The sequence below is a fragment of the Lissotriton vulgaris genome, chromosome 2_1 (genome assembly GCF_964263255.1).
Source record: "Lissotriton vulgaris chromosome 2_1, aLisVul1.2, whole genome shotgun sequence".
NCBI lineage: Eukaryota > Metazoa > Chordata > Amphibia > Caudata > Salamandridae > Lissotriton > Lissotriton vulgaris.
In genome coordinates this window covers 999,344,346-999,366,106 of record NC_141687.1, presented here as the reverse complement: position 1 = coordinate 999,366,106, position 21,761 = coordinate 999,344,346, and the positions used below count along the sequence as shown (strand labels likewise).

General features: G+C 47.8%; 1 protein-coding gene across 1 annotated transcript in view; it reads left to right on the top strand.

Moving 5' to 3' along the window:
• LOC147731528 (sodium channel protein type 2 subunit alpha-like) overlaps positions 1-21,761 on the top strand; it is a 951,803-nt gene that overhangs the window by 667,737 nt on the left and 262,305 nt on the right. Inside the window, exon 18 of the mRNA XM_086956592.1 lies at positions 10,408-10,537. Within this exon, the coding sequence (XP_086812718.1) occupies positions 10,408-10,537 (130 nt within the window). The remainder of the gene's footprint in view (positions 1-10,407; positions 10,538-21,761) is intronic.

Sequence of the window (21,761 nt, the reverse complement as noted above, 5' to 3'; positions counted from 1 at the left end):
TCCGCTACGACCTGCTCAATTTAGAGAATCTGCCTCCCTTCTTTAGGGGAGCTCATCAATTTGTCCCTATCCTCAGGCTCCGTCCCTGGCACTTGGAAACAGGCCCAGGTGATTCCCATCTTAAAAAACCTGCCCTGGACCCACTAAAATTGGAGAATTACCGTCCCATTTCCCTCCTCCCGTGGGCAGCTAAACTGACCGAGGCCCATGTTAACACCATCTTATCTAATCATCTCCATTCTGCCAATATTCTAGATCCATCGCAGAATGCGTTTCGGCCCGGTCACAGTACCGAGACTGCGCTTCTCTCTATGGCTGAACACCTTTGCATGTTGCTTGATTCTGATTACACTGCGGCACTGGTTCTTCTTGATCTCAGTGCCGCGTCCGACACTGTCTCCCACAATATTTTACTTCAGCAATTGGTTGAGGCGGGTGTAGACAATATGGCACTTGAATGGTTTCGATCTTTTCTATCTGGTCGTACCTTCAAGGTTGCCACTCCACCTTTTGAATCTAAACCTTATGCGATTGTCCAGGGACTCCCGCAGGGATCGGCTCTTAGCTCCACTTTGTTCAACCTCTATGTGCAGCCGCTGGCTGCTGTCGCCAAGCGTGGGAACCTGACTATGGTGTCCTACGCTGATGACACGCAGCTGGTGGTTGCAATAAGTGGGGCTTCCAATATTGAGGCTGCTAATTTCCATGAGGGGATTATTTCTGTGGCTCGTTGGATGGCTGATAATTACCTTCAATTGAACGCCAAGAAAACCGAGGTGCTCATTGTTGGGAAACAGAGTCACCTATAGGGCAACAATTGGTGGCCATCTGAGCTCGGTCCTACTCCTATCTCTGTTACTGAGGTTAAAAATCTAGGGGTCTGGTTCGACTCTAAACTTGCTGCCATGTGTTTTGGGACCTTGCGTAAGCTTAGATCCATTTTTAAATTCTTTGATGCGCCTACTAGACAGCTTATTGTACAAGCTATGATTCTGTCGAAGTTAGATTACTCCAGTTCTCTTCTATTGGGAGCTAATCAGGCTGAACTCTCTAGACTTCAACGCGTTCAGAACGCTGCCGCCAGGGCTCTGGTTGGCTTACCTAGATTCTGCTCAGCCACAAAAATTATCCACAAGCTCCACTGGCTCCCTGTTGCTCAGAGAATTAAGTTCAAGTCTCTTTGTCTTTCGTTCAAAATCCATAAACACTCTTACCCTCAGATTTTGAAGCACCTCATCTCTTCATATGTTCCATCACGGTCTCTAAGGTCCTCTGGTCTCCACTTGGCTATAGTACCGCGTTTCAAGAGGTCTAGGATTGGCGGCCGCTCTTTTAGAGTGCTTGCTGCCAAGTTATGGAACTCCCTTCCTGTCCATATCCGTGCGATTGACGGACTCTTGTCATTCAGGAAGGCTGTTAAAACTTTCCTTTTTACTTTAGACCCCTAGTGTTGTTGTGTTTTGGGCTCCTGTTATTGCTTTTGCCCGGTTTTCTGTTCCGTCAGCGCCAGGACCTCCTTTGCTGGGGCATCTGTGCGCTCTACAAATCCGGCTAACATAACATAACATAACATAACATAACATAACATAACATAACATAACATAACATAACATAACATAACATAACATAACATAATTAAAGTGCTAGCGAGGCTCACACCAAGAGTGTCAGAGAGGCAGGAGAAAATCACTAAGACTGACCATTACTTATGCCCTCAACATCATTATCCAGGGAAGGCTTGTACCAGCCCAACCCTGCCTCTGCTCCCTGGCCCACATATACTCTGTATCAGTCATTGCCTCTGCATATTCTACCCACTTGTTCACCACCCTTAAATTGTTCTTCTTCCACATCCTAAAGATAGCTTTCATAGTCCGAATCATATGATATCACCTGGGATCTGTCCTAGTACCCATTTTACATATGGGTGCAATTACAGCAGTGACTTGAGGTTGTGGGACCCTAATGGTTATATCCACTGCTCTGATCACATTTTCAATCAAAGATTCCATATTCTCAGATTAAATGTACAACACTCACAGGGGAAGCCATCAGCTCCAGGGTTCATTCCAAATGAAGTAGGGCCTGATTTAAGGAATGACAGTATGTCCGATGTCTGTCACTGTGGCAGAGGACCTTACGTCCGTCACCCAGACAGACGGAGGATCGCCATATTTGGAGATCACAGCCCTGCAGTGATCTCTGTACCTTCAGAGCAACCTCCGTCACTGCAGTTCCACCAAAGAGATAAATGTCTGGTGGACGGCCACTAACAGTTTTGACAGCCGTCCACCAAAACATTTTGGGGGTTTTAGAAACAAGTAACTAATGACCTCCAGACTCAGGGTGTTTTTTCCCTATGTGGGGATATTAATATTTGTATTTTCTGTTTGTCACCTCTAGGTTTTACCAAGTGGTGATAGACAGATAAAAAACGCATGAAACAGTCTTATGTGTAAAAAAAAGGTGGGCAGTGTGATGCAGTTACTTCGATGGCCTGCCTTTCTCCATGCCAGAAGAGTAAGCTTTCCATTGACAGAGCCAACAGGGGCACAGCTGATACAAAGCTGACTGTCTGCCTGTCTCTGAACGGGGGTTGGACAAAGTGCTTTGCAAAGAGGTCACTATGTCATATTAGTAACAGAATAGCCTGCCAAAATCAAAATTGGGCCATTAGTTCCACTTTGTTTCTACTACATTGCTGCATAAGATCACTTAAGCTAAATCCCCAAAAGGACAAGTGGAAATAGGTTAAATTAATAACAACCCAAAGGGAAGGGGATTGGAACCTGCTGTGGTTGACTGCATAATGTTGAAGAGTGACATACCCAGAAATCCCTATTTCCAAGAGTGTCTTCTGACCCCCAATGTTGTGTTCAAATCGAATTCCCAGTGGCCCACTCAATGACCCAATTCATATCTTCTCCCTGTTTTTTGAGTATCATTAACTACCACTCTGTCCCTGTTCCTTTTAGCAGTCCTTAACCTTTAAGATGTTCCATCCCCCGTGACAGGTTCCACTTAAAGAAATAAAATCTCGGAAAACAAAAACAATTGTAAAATCAACCTCCCTAAATGCGACTTTAACAGTATTGATTCCAAATAGGACATTGTGTCTCATTTCCTTTGAAATTCTTATGAATTAGGGGCAACCCAGTAGCCCTGGGACGTGAATAGGACAATTAATAAAGACACAAATGGTCCTCATGGGGGTACTGTAGTCATCGACTTCCACTGCAATATTGACAAAAAAACTTAAATAGATAGGTTTAGACTGAGATTTACAAATGTAACTATTAATTCACAAATAGATAATATTATTTTCAACAAGAGCTTCCTTTTTAGTTCAGAGGATCAATCCTAAACATGCTCCTAATATTGTGATGGTGCAGTGCAAGTGGCAAAGTAAATATAAGGTGCGTAAGTGCTATGCAGAATGCAGATATATACATGACTGATGAGGATAATTGGATGTAACAGCCAACACTCCATGGAGTGTTGATAGTCCACTATAATCGTCGTCGACATATCCACCTGCAATATACATTATTTAGATAAGGGTCGTTATCAGGACGGAAGTATACAAAGGAGACACCTGACAATGAAAGAATCATATATCAATCAAATTGTAGGTTTAAAAGTAGTAATTCTTTTTTTTAATGAATCGTCTGTTGTCATACCAGAAAATCGTGCCTAAAAATCCCACAATAAGAAATGTGTCTAATGGTCTTTAGGGAATCATTATGGCTTGCGTCTGAGTTTGCAAGCTGCAAAGAAACACATATAAAAAATCAATACCCTCTATGATTTAGAGCATCATGTGCATTATGTGTTGTTTCTTAGGTGGAAATTCACCTTATGGGGTATGTGACCAACACTGTCAGTAGATCTGTGTGTTTCAGATCTTCTCAAATAAGTGATATGGCTTGGTGCCATTGTGACAAATTCTAAGAGAAGAGACTGTGGTGTGAAAAGGCGTAATTCAAGATTCCCTGCAAATCTGGTTCAGGTGATGGAATACTGCGAATTGTAGGAACTCACTGGTGAGGTGTGAATTCAACACTGTCAAAATCTCACTGGGTTGGAAGAGATCTTCACGGTAGTAGCTAACAGTCATGTATCTACAACAAAATACTGTGTAGGAAACATAAGTGATATATCTCTGCTTTACTTTAGGATCAATAGCTAAAATGGGGCAAGGAGCAACATTGTGTCACTCAATACTATCAACTATGTCGGCTTACTGACAAAGTAAAGTAGGTGGAGATACCACCCTCGTGGCTCAGGTGGTGTTGTCACAACAACCAGATTAACAAGTAAAGACTGAATGAATCAGTCACCTGCAGAAACAAAAAACAGTGTTTAAGCTAGCTGTCCAGTTAAAATAAGCAGCTGTAAAGGGGACAAGGCATCTAAAGACTCACCCGACTTCAAGTTCACCGTCAGCCGTAGGTGTAACTACAAAGAAAGAGAGCGAGTCAGTGTAATGCTTTCTTTCCGCTGACTGTGTTTGCATCTGTGCGTCCGTCCTTACTGAAATGTGGACCACATGCTGGCCTGAGATAATCCATGACCAAGAGCACAGAGAGAAATGTGTGATCAATTTATGGCAGAGCATGCATGTAAAAATGTGCACATAGTGAGAGCAGCGTCCATGGGATGGAAATAGCGGTGTTATGGTTATCAATTGCAAAACAATGTAAATGTTAAAAACAGACTTACTGTTAGTGGTGAATGTCTGTTTTGAAAATACAAGCGGAATATACATTTTTCATGAGGGATATGTATTCAGAAAAAATACTGACCCTAATGTTGGAAGCAAATTAAATGAAAGGAAAGTTAAAAACTCACATAGGTGGGAATATTTGTTACTTCTAAAATCAAAGTCAGCGGTCTTGGGAGGATCATAATTTCACCAAAAGACGTGTTCAGTGAGTCTAAATAAAAGGCTGTATTTTGTGAGTTCCTCATGTGAAACAAAATGTGCAAAAACCTCCATTGGCTATATATTGGCATCTTCTATAACTAACATCCACAGAAGTTATGACAATACATGTAAAGAAATAATGAATTGGAAAATGTCAAATGTCTGTGTAAATTTAATCTGTCCTTTAATCACGTTCTGTTTTCAAATCAGTTAGAGTTTTCAGTTGAAAGCTGCTTGCCTGCAGTCCTCTATTGTGTTTTAGCCATGTGGTATTGATCCAAGTTGGTCCACCCAAAGCATTTCCTTTCTGGACAGATTATTTTATTTATCTCCTCCCCATGGGCCAAGCGAAATCTGTTCTACCTCCTGCCATTGTATGTCCTCACTGGTTTAGTGGTGTCTTTGGAAATGTTCGACAAGTGGTGCTCCTGCCATTCTGCATTTGATTCTGCTCCTTACATTTCACTCTCTGTGTTGTTTGACCTATGTATATTAGATCACATGGGCACTACATCGCGTAGATAACATCCTCTGTAATAAAGTTTTAAAAAACGGTCTGTGCAATCTTGAGAGTCCTGTGAATAAAAACATTTGAATACACAAAAATAGGTTTTCTTTTCCGAAGGGGAGAGGGGGAAAACTAAGTATGGGCGAAATGTGCGAATTCGAGTTCCGCGAAATCGAATTCGCAATCCACAAAATCAGCGAATTTGTGCGAATTTGCGGATTTTTGGTTTTTTGCGTGGTCGCGGGGCATTTTGCGTGTTCGCGGGCCGCTTGCATGGCGAAGTTACCCATGCGGTCGTGTATGGGCACAGCACCCTCTGGTTCACCACTGCCACCCTCTGGTTCATCACTGCCACCCTCTGGTTCACCCCTGCCACCCTCTGGTTCACCACTGCCACCCTCTGGTTCAGCACTGCCACTCTCTGGTTCACCCCTGCCACCCTCTGGTTCAGCACTGTCACCCCCTGGTTCACCACTGCCATCCTCTGGTTCACGACTGCCACCCTCTGGTTCATCACAGCACCTCTGGTTCACCACTGCCACCCTCTGGTTAACCACTGTCACCCTGTGGTTCAGCACTGCCACCCTCTGGTTCACCCCTGCCACCCTCTGGTTAACCACTGCCACCCTCTGGTTCATCACAGCACCCTCTGGTTCACCCCTGCCACCCTCTGGTTCAGCACTGTCACCCTCTGGTTCACCACTGCTGCCCTCTGGTTCACGACTGCCACCCTCTGGTTCATTAAAGCACCTCTGGTTCACCACTGCCACCCTCTGGTTAACCACTGTCAACCTCTGGTTCAGCACTGCCACCCTCTGGTTCACCACTGCCACCCTCTGGTTCACCCATGCCACCCTCTGGTTTACCAGTGCCACCCTCTGGTTCACCCCTGCCACCCTCTGGTTCAGCACTGCCACCCTCTGGTTCAGCACTGTCACCCTCTGGTTCACCCCTGCCACCCACTGATTCATCACTGTCACCCTCTGGTTCATCACTGCCACCCTCTGGTTCACCACTGCCACCCTCTACCAAGACCTTTTGTGACGCAGCAGCAGCACAAAAGATGCGCCATGGTGCTGGTATTAACAACGTGACGATTCTGAGAGATGCGTCACGTTGTAAAGCCCTGCGCCATCAGGAGGCGTTCCGGCGCAGGGGAGGGCGTTCCTGCACAGGAATGCCTCCTAAAAGTGGCTGAGTGAAATCTACAAGATTTCACTCATTCACTTTTAGGCCAATGCTGCGTCAAAACCCTGCGCCTGCTTGAAGCAGGTGCAAGGCTTGATGCAGCATTGGGGAGATAGGGCCCCCCAGAGCATTGCTGGAGCTGCGTCGCAAGCGTGACACAGCTCCAGCAATGCGCTGCTTTTACGGCACAGATGCGTGACGCATCTGTGCCGTTTTTGCCACATGGTGCGCCGCATTGTAAATGCGGCGCACCATGGGTGGCGGAGCTGCGGCGCACAATAACTGGCGCATCCCTGGGGATGCACCAGTTATTGTAAATCTGCCCCTATACATTCAGCCAACGAGGGAGCACTTACTGATTAGACAGTAGAAAGTACTCCAGTTGAGTAGAGGTATTGCACAAAAAGGTGGCATCTTCGTGGACAAACACGCAGGGCGGGATTCATTCTGCCCCCTGTTAGACTCGTTTTTTGTGCCCTTCTGCCCTCTGTTAGACTCGTTTTTCCCTTGTTTTTCTGCCCTTCTGCCCTCTGTTAGACTAGTTTTTGTGCCCTTCTGCCCTCTGTTAGACTCGTTTTTTACTTGTTTTTCTGCCCTTCTGTCCTCTGTTAGACTGGTTTTTGTGCCCTTCTGCCCTCTGTTAGACTTGTTTTCCCTTGTTTTTCTGCCCTTCCGCCCTTTGTTAGACTGCTTTTTGTGCCTTTCTGCCCTCTGCATCACCACATCATCACTCACTGCTACCCCAGCATCACTCAGCACCACCACATTATCACTCAGCACCACCACAGCCTCACTCAGCACCACCACAGCATCACTCAGCACCACCACAGCACCATCAGAGCACCACTCAGCATCACCACAGCACCACTCAGTGCCACCACAGCATTCCTTGGCAGTCCGACATTCCCCATGTGTCAGAGATACCAGGGGGAAAGCTTAATTCCGCGATGACATGATACTCGGCACAAAGCGCCGCGAGTAATTCTGCAGCCCCGGCCCCCTTCCCCAAAGGCCGTACTGCACTGTAATAGCTAGCCCTGCGTCCCACACTGTCGGGAGAGCGTACACAGACTAAGCTTCCATAAAGCTCGCCTGGGTGTAGAACTCCGGACCGGGGAACTGACACACGCTATGTAACCGCACACGCGGGGGGATGGAACCGGACCTAGCCCACACTACCCTACCCCGCCAAGACCCCGCAGGTTAACACTGTCCACTCCGGCCCTGGCCCATGCAGGCGAGGCGGGAGAAGACCAGAGCCCACAAAGCGTGGGGACGCACACTCCGGGAGCCGTCTAAACCCCTGTAGAGAACCATCGCAACGGCAATGGCCGCGCCTGGCCACCCTGCCTAGAGGGGTGGCAGGGGTCATACACTCACCGTAGATCCTCACGGGGCACCAAACAGCGTGACCGGCTGCAGTCAAGAAACTGCCCAGTGGGCGGGGGAAGGTTTGTACCCCTGTCCCCCTCCCACTGCAGGAAGTGACGCGGCCAGCAGATCTCTTTGGTCTCTCGCCCAGGAAGCCTGGGCAGCCAACTTCCATGTCTTCCTGTGGCACTAAGGTGGCCGCCCTGTTGGAGGGTCCCCTACTGGGGCCCCCCCGGGCAGCCTTGGCTATCCTTTAAATGTGCAGGTCTGCCAGTGCACAGGACGACAAGTGCTCAAGTAAAGCAGTTTACTGGGCTGCATTGCTCAATGCGGATTGTGCTCAGGACTGCCTGCAAAGTTTTCATGCACAGGGAGACTTCAGTGTAGCGCTATCTGTGCACATGGCTAGTAGAGTACACAAATGTCTGTAAGGCTGTCAGTGTACAAAACTAGCTATCCACCAAGCTTGCTGTGCAGGGATCTGCTTCTGTTAGGATGTACGCGAGCGCTTCTGCTTCCTGGGCTACCATGCCAGCGCTAGCACTTTACAAACAGAGAGTAGCCTTCCACAGGAGGGAAAGATCCACTGGGTGAGCAGCAAAGACAGAAATGACCAATCACTGCATGACTTCATAATAAAGCCATTTGGGTCATGCTTCGTGGACAGGAGCCTCCCACCGACGAGCTGCCTTGTGTGCCCAGCACTGCACAAAACCCCTAGTAACCATATCTCTCAGCCCATCCATATGCTGCTACCTTGATGTTACACAGCATGAGAACAGTGCCATGATTGGCTCAGGCAAGCAAACTCACTACTCATTAGGAGACAGGGGGGCTTTGGCTTTCATTCACCCCCAGCTCAGTAATGCTCTGTTGAAGACTCCTGTCGAGAGGCCTCTACAGTGCATGTCGGACTGGCCTGAGAAAGGCAGCCGTCCAACCTGACATACACACTTTAGGGGCCCAGATGCACTCTCTGGTGAGTATGATGTCTGTCAAATCCAATATTGTTTAAGCCCTATCCCTTCAGGCCCGCATGCACTGGCTTCCAGGAGCCACCTCAGACAACCAGCCTGTGGCTGAAGGCTGACTGCCATGGGCAGAATAAAAGAAACTTTAAAATGTATATAAGATTATTCACATTTAATGGGGGGTCCGAGATATGAGTAGGGCAATGCGCCAACGCTCTAAGGAAGGAAACGACCCTGAATATCACACAGATAATACATGTCTCCAGCAATGCTTCTTCATATGTATTCAGACAGAAAGCCTAGGATGAACTCTGTGGATTTGTCATTCACTTTTTAGAGATGTGGTAGGTTTGCCAGATATATGTAATGAATTGTTCAACTTGCAGGAAATATGTAAGCACCTTTGAAAAGTGAGAAACATAACATAAAAGGCTAATACTTGCATTCATTTCCTGAACATGCAGTATTACATGGTTTTGAATCTCACCTCAAAATCTCTGGTGGAAGATTGGAGCCATGCTGGGTTTATTGTTGAATTTTGTTTTTCTAAATTGACACTTCACCGTGGTGTGCTAATACCGTTTGCAAACCATGATTTGCAATTTGTACATGGGCTATTTGGTAATGGGTGTACTGTTTGCGATGATCTGTGTAGTAATAGGTTGCACTGCAAATTGATCATTTACAAGAGGGTGCAAAATGGCCTGCCTAGAGTTGGTAATTTGCAACCCTGTGTGTTTGCCAGCTGGGTATGAGGCCTGTAAGGTGCAGCCTACCTCCTTCCTTCAATTTGCATTCCCATATGGAAAATATTTAAAAAACTGCCTGTGTTCATTAAAGAAACAGGTAATGCTTGTAATTTCTTTATTTTTTTAATCCCACTTGGAAGTAACATAGGTGGATCATGTCTTTGCCCTCTCGACCACTGGACACCCAATATAATCCCCATTGGCAAATCTTTATCACTAGGGTAGCTTTCCCTTTGTGAATCACACAATTTACAATTGTGGGTCGATTACTGTTCGATGGTTTGTGACTACAGCTTTGGTATCACCCCATTGAGACATAGCTTTGTGGCCATTTATTAGGAGGTGTATGTCCATTCATGCTTCCTCCTGTTCTGTATTTGGAAAGGGTCGCAAAATTCCTTAAACAAGGCAGAAAGACTTCTTTGACTTGGAGAAGGACTTTTGCAAATCAGCAAAAGCTTTTTTGCAGTAGCAAAGCCCCGTGTTTTTCCAACTTGGTGGGTTTGTGACCAAAAAAGAGATTTGTACATCAGATCTATGAAACGAATCCTGAATCATCTATTCTTTTTTTTTGTTAGCTAACCCTAAATGCTTGCAGGAATGACCATATATTTGAATGTATAAAGAAAAATAACTCTAAAACAAAACAGCTTCAGTTTTAAGAAACAGTATTGTCGAATTTGTGATTTACAGAAGATGAAGCCTCCAAGCTCATCAGAGTGCAGTACCGTTGATGTTGGACTACCCGGTGGCGAAGGAGAAGGAGATTTAATTGATCTTGAATATGAAGAATTGCTTGATCCAGAAGACTGTTTTACTGAAGGTAAGGCTGTTGGTTGTTCTCAATAGAGCAGCCACAAGTTAGAGCTTGTTGACCCAGATCTTAGCAGCCTTTTAAAACCACAGTATTCAAATGTCAGTCCCTTTGTGTACCCTGTAATGTTCCTGTGTATGATATAAAAACTGTTACTTTATGGGGGCAAGGCCAAGCACCGGCCGAAGATGGCCGTGCATTGAGAGGGCTCCGTCGTCCGACCTAGCCCGCATCTATCCTGGCAATAAATCCGGTATAACCCTCGACAGTCTATGAAAGCGGAACATTAGCGAAGCCCATCCGGCCGGGTCCAAGGTCCAGAGAGTGCCCAGCAGTGGGGATATCTCGATCCGAAACCTTGGCCTGTGGCTGCGTCCAAACCCGGGAAGTTTAGTGACGAGCCTGCCCGGAGGAGGAGCTCAGACCGGCTCCTGAAGACGTGACTGTAGAGCCGCTGCCCGGGGAACCGTCTACTGGGACCTGCAGAGTTGTGCAGCCCAAGTGGAGAAGCACTGCAGTACTGGGGGCAGCCGCGGAGCCTGGGGAGCTGTGAGAGGGCTCCGCTGCAGTAGAAGAACAGGCGGACTGGGACGTGGTGGGGCGAGCCGCCCGTGAACCGCAAGATGGCGGCGACTCGTCCCTGACATTAGACGCTCTCGGCGGCCCCCCCTGCTGAGCAGTCCTTTGATCCTCCCCAGTGTCACTGGGGCTCGTATCGGAACCTGAAGCCCATGGCCCCCTGCTGAATGTGACCTCCAATGTGCAATGTGACGCCCTCGGCAGGCCATTGTTGTGCTGCAGTGGTGTACTCGCTCAGCACGCCTCAAGCCGCAGGGGACCCTCAACGCAAATCCGGATTCCCGCAGCTGCGCTCCCCCCCCCCCCCGCTCTGGCCTGTAGGACCCTGTTCTGGCAGAGCGGGGAGATTTCGGAGACTGGTTTGGCCTGGTGCTGCCTGCGGTGCCTGGTCCCTGGGTGCCAGCAGAGACAGTGAGGCTGCCTGCCCTGGGGGTCTGGATAGTGACTTAATGGAACAGTCCTGAGCAATCTTCTCTCCTGGAATACTTGAGCTTCCCTCGCCCACTACACCTGGGAAGGAGCTGGGGAGCCGGTGGTGGAGCCGAAGTCCTGTTGTGGCATGACGGGGTGGCAGTAGGGCGCATTGTGGACATGTGAGGTGGTGACATAAGCCGTAAGGTGATTGACGACGGCGGCGCATCCCCGACTGTGCAGACCATCTTGCGCAGTTCCTGTCTCTACCTTCCTTGCCCGATCGCGGAGGTCCTCGAGGTCCTGCCCTTGCTGCATTTGACGACCTTCCATCTAACGCATTTCGGAGCAGGGCATGATGGAACGCTCTAATAGCAAGGGGGCCTAGGGTTCCAAGACCACGCAGACCAACAAACTGGACCAGTATACCGTACCGTAAGGAGGCGCAGCAGGCCAGGGCGCCCAGGGACTCTGACTCTGGGGGACTGGACGAGGAAGAGCAGGAAATCTCGCTCATAGATGTAATGGCTGCATCATGGGAGTTAAGACTTCCCTGGACACCGTGGCTATCGATGGTAACCTCATTCGGGCTGACATGGGCAAGCTCAATGAAAAGGACAAGCAAGTAGAACTCACGGCAGCCAGCCTGGTGGATGATGTTTCGCAACTCCAAGGCGCGGTTAGGGAGCTCCAGGACTTCCGCAAGATTACTGACCTCAAGTTGGACGACTACGAAGGCCGCCTGCGTCAAAACAACCTACGCATTCTTGGGGTTCCGGAGAAGTCGGAGGGGCAAGCACCAGATCTTTTTGTGGAGGACCTCATCTTAAAACACTTACAACCAAAAGGCCTTAGAAAGTTCTTTGTCATAGAGCGCGCCCACAGGATCCCGGGCAGCTGTCCCAAACTGGGCGCTCCCCCGCGGCCCATGTTGGTGCGGGTCCTGACCTTCCGCGACCGGAACGTTATCCTGCAGAACTCCAGAGCTGGTGCCCCTCTGCGCTATGGGAACTCGGATATTTCCTTTTTTCCGGACTTCACCCAACGGGTACAGTGAAAACGACTATTGTTTATGTCAATTAAGCATGTTCTCAAGGATTATGGCATGAAGTATTCCATGTTGTTCCCGGCCCGTCTCCGGGTTGAGGCGGATGGGCGAACGTGGTTTTTCGACCATCCCGAGGCAGCATCGGACTGGGTCGATAGCAGGGGTGTGAGGAGCCCGTAGTCAACAATAGTCAACCGGCCTGAGAAGACGCCCACCTAGCGGTTGGGCCAGTACTGCTTCGCAGTGACTTTGCACCCTGCCGGTGGCTAGACTTTTCTTGTTTGCAGTGTGGGATGGGCGATGGGAGCGGGTGGGGGGGCTCCTCTTAGACTTCGGGGGGAGTGGTAAGCGATTTAGAAAAGAACTGGGGTATATGTTTAGTAGGGGTAAGATGTAGACCTTTTGGGCTTAGGTGGGACGGACCCTGCCTACCTTCCCCCCCTTACATGGTTTTTCTTTTTTCGTCCTTGAATTTTTGGGGCAACAGACACTCTGCAAGTGGGGTGGGAGGGTGTTAGGGGGGTTTGTTTAGTTCTTTTGTTGTAAATTGATTAGGGGAGCAGCATTGCTTTTTGTGACTTTCAGTAAACTTAGACATGGCATTGGTTGAAGACAGTGGGGTTAAATTGATGAGTTGGAATGTCAATGGGTTGGGGGACAAGATCAAACGTAGCGTAGTTCTTTAGTGCATTAAGCACCAGGCACCCGGCATTGTCCTGCTGCAGGAAACTCATTTGGTCGGAAATACATGTAAAGCATTGCAAAGGGGAGGCAACGTCTTGATGTCCCATGCAGGCAGATTTGGAAATGGACGTCACACCCGGTGGACTCCATCTTCTTGAACTTAAGCAACAGGAATACAGGGTGCTAGCGAAAGACCAGGCGAATATACGAGGTGGGCGATAAGGCCGGGAAACTCTTGCCTGGTTGGACAAGAAGGAATGGTCAAGTAGACTTGTTCCGGAACATCGAGGTCTGGAGGGCAATTCCCTGTCAGACCCACAAGCTATTGTGGACTCCTTTACAGCCCACTATCAGACTGGTTACACCTCGGTTGCTCCCTACCCAGTCGAGGACTCCCGCCGGCTGCTTGCTGACATTGCTTTACCTAAATTGTCCGGGGTCGAATGTGACCTTATGGACAGCGATTTATCTAATGAGGAAGTTGCGGCGGCAATCCGTTCGCTTAAGCCGGGCAAAGCCAATGGCCCTAATGGGTTAACGATCGAATTGTACAAGCTTAAACCTGACAGATTGGCCCTGTATCTGAGGACCATGTAAGAAGATTATAAACAAGCGGGCGTCCTACCATTGGATCAGCGTGCTGCCACCATAGTTACCATCCACAAGGAAGGAAAGCACAAGACCGAATGTGACTCCTACAGACCGATATCTCTGCTGAACGCTGAGCCCAAAATCCTTGCTAAGCTTCTCGCCACTCGGCTCCTACCGGTGACCGGGACCCTGGTCCATCCGGACCAGGCAGGCTTATACCGCACAGTAACCGGGCACTGAACCTACGTAGAGTTCACAGGGTATTGAGTAGGGCGTCTACTATATTGGAACCAGCAGTTATAGTTTCCCTGGACGCAGCTATGGCCTTTGACACCATCGAGTGGCCATACCTATGGGCGGTGTTGGAGAAATTGGGATTCGGTCCAATGTACATTCAATGGGTGCAGCTATTGTTCTCCCTGCCTATGGTCCAGATAGTGGTTAACAACAAGAAGTCAGCTATTTTTCCGATGGGCAGGGGGACCCACCAGGGTTGTCCTCTCTCTTCTCTGTCGTTTGCTTTAGCGCTGGAGCCACTGGCAGCTTGGATTTGTCAAGACTTGATGATTCGGGCATGCGTTGGTCCCTAGACTGGAAAGATTGGATCTCCCTTTATGCGGACGACATCCTCTTGTATCTGACCTCTCCTAGGAGGTCCCTGAGTGTGGTTTTGGACATTTTCACAATTTTTGGAAGGTATTCCGGTTATTCCATAAATTTGAGCAAGTCCCTCATTTTTGTGGTGGCGGGCGAGCCTCCGGTTCCGCCGAGTGGGTGCCCGCTACTGACTCGTACTAACGAGTTTACGCATTTAGGTATCTTCCTGTCTTTGGATCCCTCTCTCCGCTATTCTCGTAACCTCCTGCCCCCACTGCTCCAGCTGCGTAGGGATATCGTTAGATGGAAGACTCTTCCCCTGTCCCTGTTGGGAAAGGCCGCCCTGTTTAAGATGATGTCCCTGCCCAGATTTCTATATGCACTCAGGAACTCCATGGATTCAATACCTGTGCCAGATTCCAGGAGGTCCAGAGCCTTTAACAGGACCTACTGTGGAATGGTAGACCTTGTATAGCCCTTGCTAAACTATCTTTGAACTGGTACGAGAGGGCATCAGCCTCCTGGCTATAAACTTGTACTACTGGGAATCTCACCTGTCCTCCATCAACCACTGCACCTATGCTCAGCCCGGTGACCCGGGATACAATATGGATAAGTGGCTCCTCTCTGGGGGGACCTTCAGTAGAGCCCTCTAATCTAGGCCCAGACTTTAGCCACTAACGGGCCCCACTGCCCATGCAATGCACGTTTGGCATGCTGCTGCCTCCCTTTTAGGTTGGAAGCAGAAGCTAACGCTCGCAATGCATCTTTGAGATTCCGAGCAGTTGGCTGACCTGTGGAAGAGTAAGGGGTTTGACAGATGGGATCTTATAGGTATCACCAGTATAGCGGATCTGCGGTAAAAAATGGATATTAAGCCATTTGCAGCGCTTCAGCAATAATACCACATGGCTGAATCGGAGCGCTTCCGCTACACACAGGTTGGACACGCACTTCGCTCACATCTTACGCCGGGGACCACACAACCGGAATCGTCCCCTCTGGAGGATAGAGTACTGGATGGTCATCTCCCTGATAGCACCATTTCCCTGATATACAAAAAGTTGGTGAATAACATCTCGGACCCTCTTAAGGCTCTCCAAGAGAAATGGACTAGGGATGGTATAGTAATGGATGACGAGGAATTGCGATACCAGCTTCTCTTCATTGTACAGCTAAAATTTCTCCACTGTATTTATGTAACGGGCCCCAACTGGTTCGAATGGGAAGGGCAGATGATGGCGCCTGCAGACGGGGATGCGGCCAGCTGGGGACCTTTTTCCACATAGTTTGGGAGTGCACCCATGTCCAGCCCTTCTGGCGCGAAATTCACGATATTATTAACACTGTTCTGTCTGTGCGCTTCAAGTGAAGGCCCGCAAGTGTCTCCTGAATATTTGGGAACCAACTGATTTAAATGTTTGCATGACACAGTGGATAACGCTGGGGCTAATGCTGGCTAAGAGGAATATTGCCCAGCGGTGGGTGCACTGACCCCGCCCACGGTCCAGGACTGGGAAAAGGATTTGGATTGGGCAATGTTTAGAGAAAATACTGTGTATGTAGCACGTGGGTGCCCTTAGAAATGGTCTCGGTGTGGGGCCCTTGGAATTCCTACCGTGGAGAAATATGTCAGCCCCCCTTGGCCCCGATGATGGACGACCCCCGCTCCCCGTAGACTTTCCGTTGCTGTGTACTCGTATTTTCATACGCTCGCCTACTGTACCAATGATGCTGTTTGAGATGCTCCCTTTGAATTGCCATGCTCTGCTGATGTTTGTTAATTTTTCAATAAAAAATGTGTTACAAAAAAAAACACCTGTTACTTTATAATGCAGCTCTTTGATGTTCATACGTGTGTGACATGGTTAGTGGAAGCCTCACCTTTGTCATACTACTACACTGGTGGATCTGCAACAATACATTAATTTTAATGACTGAGGAGAAAAATGCAGAAAATCGAGACAGTACATTTTACAGGTTATAATGGCACTTATAAAAAGCTGTAGATCCTTTGAATTCCATTAAAATCCACCCTGAGTAACAAGGCACACAGATGCACATATTGTGGCAATTTGCTCGAAAAGAACGGATACTGACTGATGCGTGACCTACAAAGCCAACTGCTTGGGAAGACCTGCGTCTTTTCTTATTCTGATTTGTCCCCGGATACCCTACCAAAGCCCGCATTTTGAAAGAAAACAAATTCCAGTTTTTCATCAAACATAAAGTTTGCAAGGGATGAGAAAATCTTAGTGCGCTTTTGACTGTTTAGCTAGATGTATATGTGCCATCATTTTCAAGGATTTTATTATTCATGCGTTGCTCTAATCATTTGCTGGGAGGAAAACATTTTTGTCTAACATTTCATTCAAATAACACAACAAACAGAATGTCAAACAAATGTAGGTGGTGGTAATTACCAATCTACATACCTATCTTATATATTAATGGTAGGGATAGTGGGAGTGGGTAACTTGGTTGATGTTTTCACTCAGAGATAATGATGTTCTTTCTGGGGGAGTTGGATGGGAGATCAGGACTAAATGAGGTTGTGTAGTTGGGTAAGTTCCGCAAATATCCTATAATGCTTTTATATTTAGTAATTTGATCATGCATTACAACGTATATAGAATCACTGGATATTTTAAGAATGTCCTTCAGTGGTACATTTGTCAATAGATTCTTTTTGGCTAGAAAGGACCTGATTTGTTGCATATTTAGGAAATAAGCTAATTCAAGAAACACATCTAGTTAGACAATAGATTGTGCTTATTCAGATCAGATGGGTGGGTGTATTGGATGCATGCTATGCTCAAGCAGTGGTTTTCAGAGGTCCCATGCTCTCCGTAGAATTGCCATTCCAATTAGTCCAATCCTCTCTCAGAACCTAGCTATCTCTACAATAACTTAATGACTTTATATTTGCCTTTGACCTTGTACAGCGCTCCTCCTTTGAGCTAAGTTTGTTCTATACAAATACTATATGCAGATGTAAATACATAGGTACATACTGTGGAAAAATGACCCTCTCTATGGGTCACCACAAACTTTTTACCTTCCTCTATTTCTGACCTTGTTTTTATTTGCTTAAGACTCTGCACTTTACCACTGCTTACCATTCCTAAAGTGCTTGTGCTCTCTACTCTAAATATGGTGTCATCATTTTACACCTGTTTGTCATATTTGATTTACCAATAAGTCCCTAGTAGAGTGCACTACATGTGCCCAGGGACTGTAAACTAAATGCTACTAGTGGGCCTGCAGCACTGATTGAGCTATCCACTCAAGTAGCCCTTTAAAAAGGCCTCAGGCCAGCAATTGCAGTGCCTGTGTGTCCAGTTTACACTGGCATGTCGACTTACCTTTTAAAACCCTTTGCCAAACCTCCCCTTTTATTACATATCGTTCACCCCTAAGGTAGACACCGAGGTATCCCATAGTTCAGCATGTCCCAGTAGTGAAAAAGACCCAAATTAGTTTTTCACTACAGTGAGGCCTAGCCCCTCTCATAGGTTTATAGGCTGTAATTCTTAATTGATAAGGAATAGATCTCTCTTGTTTCATATCACTGGAATGTTATTGATTAATCCTCTTTTCTGATAAAGTTGAATATATCATTACCATTTTAAAAATGCCACTTTTATAAAGATGAAAAAAACAACAAGTTGATGGATGAAATGCTTGAATCGCTCTCAGACACTGGCAATCGCTCAGGCCGCATCCCAATACATCATTTATTTTGCACACCAAGCCAATTCAGTTTGGGCACAGCCATATGCAAATCAGTCTCCATCCTGCTCCGCAATAGAACAGTACAGCCCAAATTGCCAAGCCCGGTCCTCATTAGACCGGAAACTAGCATCCAGGTACCGGTTTCAGGTTATCACCGGTCATCTGCCAGGCTGGCTTGAAACCAGTGGTACAGTGGCTCGGGACCCACATCTGAGAATACCCTGCACACTTAGGACAGTATACAAAAACAACAGGGCGATGTATGGAATGCTTGAATCAATCTCAACCACAGGCAATTACTCAGGCTGCATCCACGCCCATATTTATTTTGCCCACAATGCTACTTCAGTTTTAACCCAGCCATATCAAATCAGTCTTGACCCTGCAACCCATGGGAACAGTCCAGGCCTAAATGCCCGGCAAGGTCCTCCCTGGACCAGAAACAAACATCCTGGGACCAGTTTCAGAGTTTCACCCCTCATCAGCCAGGCTAGCTTGAATACATTGACACAGTGAGCCCGGGTGCCATGATTGGGCATACCTGGTGTACTTGGGGCAGCAAATACAAAAACAACAAGGTGATGGATGGAATGCTTGAATTAATCTCAGCCACAGGCAGTCACACGGGTCACATCCCAATCCATGACTTTTGCCCACCATGCCATCCCATTTAGGACCCAGCAATGTGCAAATCAGTTTGGGCCGTGCTCCCCTTGGGAAAAGTCCAGCCCAACTGCCAGGCCAGTTCCTACCTGGATGAGAAACAAGCCTCCAGGGCCAGTTTCGGGGTACCATCCCTCGTCAGCCTGGCTAGCTTGACTTTAGTGGCATAGTGAGCCCAGAACCCAATTCTGGGCATACCCAGCGCACTTAGGGCGGCAAATGCAAAAACAAGGTGATGGATGGAATGCTTGAATTAATCTCAGCCACTGGCAGTCACTCGGCCGCATCCCAATCAATCATTTTTTGGCCAATCATGCCATCCCTGCTAAGACCTGGCCATATGTAGACCAGTGTTGACTGTTCTCCCCATTGGAAAAGTCCTGCCGAACAGCCAGGCCTAGGCCGACCTGGACTGGAAACAATCATCCTGAAGCCAGTTTCAGAGGTCACCTCTCATCAGCCAGGCTAGCCTGACTCCAGTGGCATAGTGAGCCTGAACCCACGTCTGGGTAAACTCAGGTTGGCAAATTAAAAAACAACAAGGTGATGGATGGAATGCTTGAATTCATCTCAGCCACTGGCAGTCACTTAGGGTTGCATCCCAATCCATTGTTTTTTTTGCCAACCATAACTTTCCAATTTGGACCCAGGCATATGCAAATCAGTTTTAACCCTGCTTCCCATGGGAACAGTCCCTCCTAAACTGCCAGCACCGGTCCTTCCTGGACCAGAAACAAGCATCCTGTGACTGGTTTTGGGGTATCACCCTTCATCAGCCAGGCTAGCTTGAATCCAGTGGCACAGTGATCCCAAACCTAGATCTGGGCATACCCAGGGCACTTAGGGCGGCAAATGCAAAAATAACAGTGATGGATGGGATGCTTGAATTATTCTCAGCCACTGGCAATTGCTCGGGCTGCATCCCAATCCTTCTGTTTTTTGCACACCATGCCACCCTAGTTTGGACACAGCCATATGCAAATAATTCTTGACCCTACTCCCCATTGGAACATTAATTCCAGCCAAACTGCCAGGCCAAGTCCTCCCTGGACTGTAAACACGCATTCTGGGACTGGTTTCACAGTATCGCCACATATCAGCCATGTTATCCTGAATCCAATGGCACCGTGAGCCTGGGACCCACCTCTAGGCCTACTTTGTGCGCTTAGGGCAGCAAATGCAAGTACAACAAGGTGATGGATGGAATGCTTGAATTATTCTCAGCCACTGGCAGTTGCTCGAGGTCGCATCCCAATCCACTGTTTTTTTTATCCACCATGACAATCCAGTATGGACCCAGCCATATGCAAATCGGTCTTGACCCTGCAACCCATGGGAACAGTCCAGGCCTAACTGCCCGGCAAGGTCTTCCTTGGACCACAAACAAACATCCTGGGATCAGTTTTAGTGTATCACCCCATATCAGCTAGACTAGCTTGAATACAATGACACAGTGAGCCTGGGACCCATGATTGGGCATACCTGGCACACTTAGGGCAGCAGATAGAAAAACAACAAGGTGATGGATGGAATGCTTGAATTAATCTCAGCCACAGGCAGTCACTCAGGTCGCATCCCAATCCATAATTATTTTAACCCACCATGCCTTCCCAGTTAGGACTCAGCTATATGCAAATCAGTCTTGACTGTGCTCCCCAGGGAAAAAGTGCAGCCCAACTGGCAGGCCAGGTCCCACCTGGATGAGAAAGAAGCATCCAGGGCTAGTTTCTGGGGGCCACTCCTCGTCAGCCTGGCTAGCTAGACTTCAGTGGCATAGTGAGCCCGAAGCCCATGTCTGGGCATACTCATGGCAGCAAATTAAAAAACAACAAGGTGAAGGATGGAATGCTTGAATTAATCTCAGCCACTGGCAGTCACTCAGGATTGCATCGAAATCCATATTTTTTTTTGCCAACCATACCTTGCCAATTTGGACCCAGGCATATGCAAATCAGTCTTAATTCTGCTCCCCATGGGAACAGTACCTCCCACACTGCCAGGACAGGACCTTCCTGGAGCAGAAACAAGCATCCTGGGACTGGTTTTGGGGTATCACCCTTCATCAGCCAGGCTAGATTGAATCCAGTGGCACAGTGATCCCAGACCCAGATCTGGGCATACCCAGGGCACTTAGTGCGGCAAATGTAAAAATAACAGTGATGGATGGGATGCTTAAATTATTCTCAGCCACTGGCAATCGCTCGGGCTGCATCCCAATCCTTCTGTTTTTTGCACACCGTGCCACCCTAGTTTGGACCCAGCCATATGCAAATACCTCTTGACCCTAGTCCCCATTGGAACATTAATTCTAGCCAAACTGCCAGGCCAAGTCCTTCCTGGACTGGAAACACGCATCCTGGGACTGGTTTCACAGTATCGCCACATATCAGCCATGTTAGCCTGAATGCAATGGCACCGTGAGCCCGGGACCCATCTCTAGGCCTACTTTGTGCGCTTAGGGCAGCAAATGCAATAACAACAAGGTGATGGATGGAATGCTTGAATTATTCTCAGCCACTGGCAGTTGCTCGAGGTCGCATCCCAATCCATTGTTTTTTTTATCCACCATGACAATCCAGTATGGACCCAGCCATATGCAAATCGGTCTTGACCCTGCAACCCATGGGAACAGTCCAGGCCTAACTGCCCGGCAAGGTCTTCCCTGGACCACAAACAAACATCCTGGGATCAGTTTTAGTGTATCACCCCATATCAGCTAGACTAGCTTGAATACAATGACACAGTGAGCCTGGAACCCATGATTGGGCATACCTGGCACACTTAGCGCAGCAGATAGAAAAACAACAAGGTGATGGATGGAATGCTTGAATTAATCTCAGCCACTGGCAGTCACTCAGGTCACATCCCAATCCATAATTCTTTTGACCCACCATGCCATCCCAGTTAGGACCCAGCCATATGCAA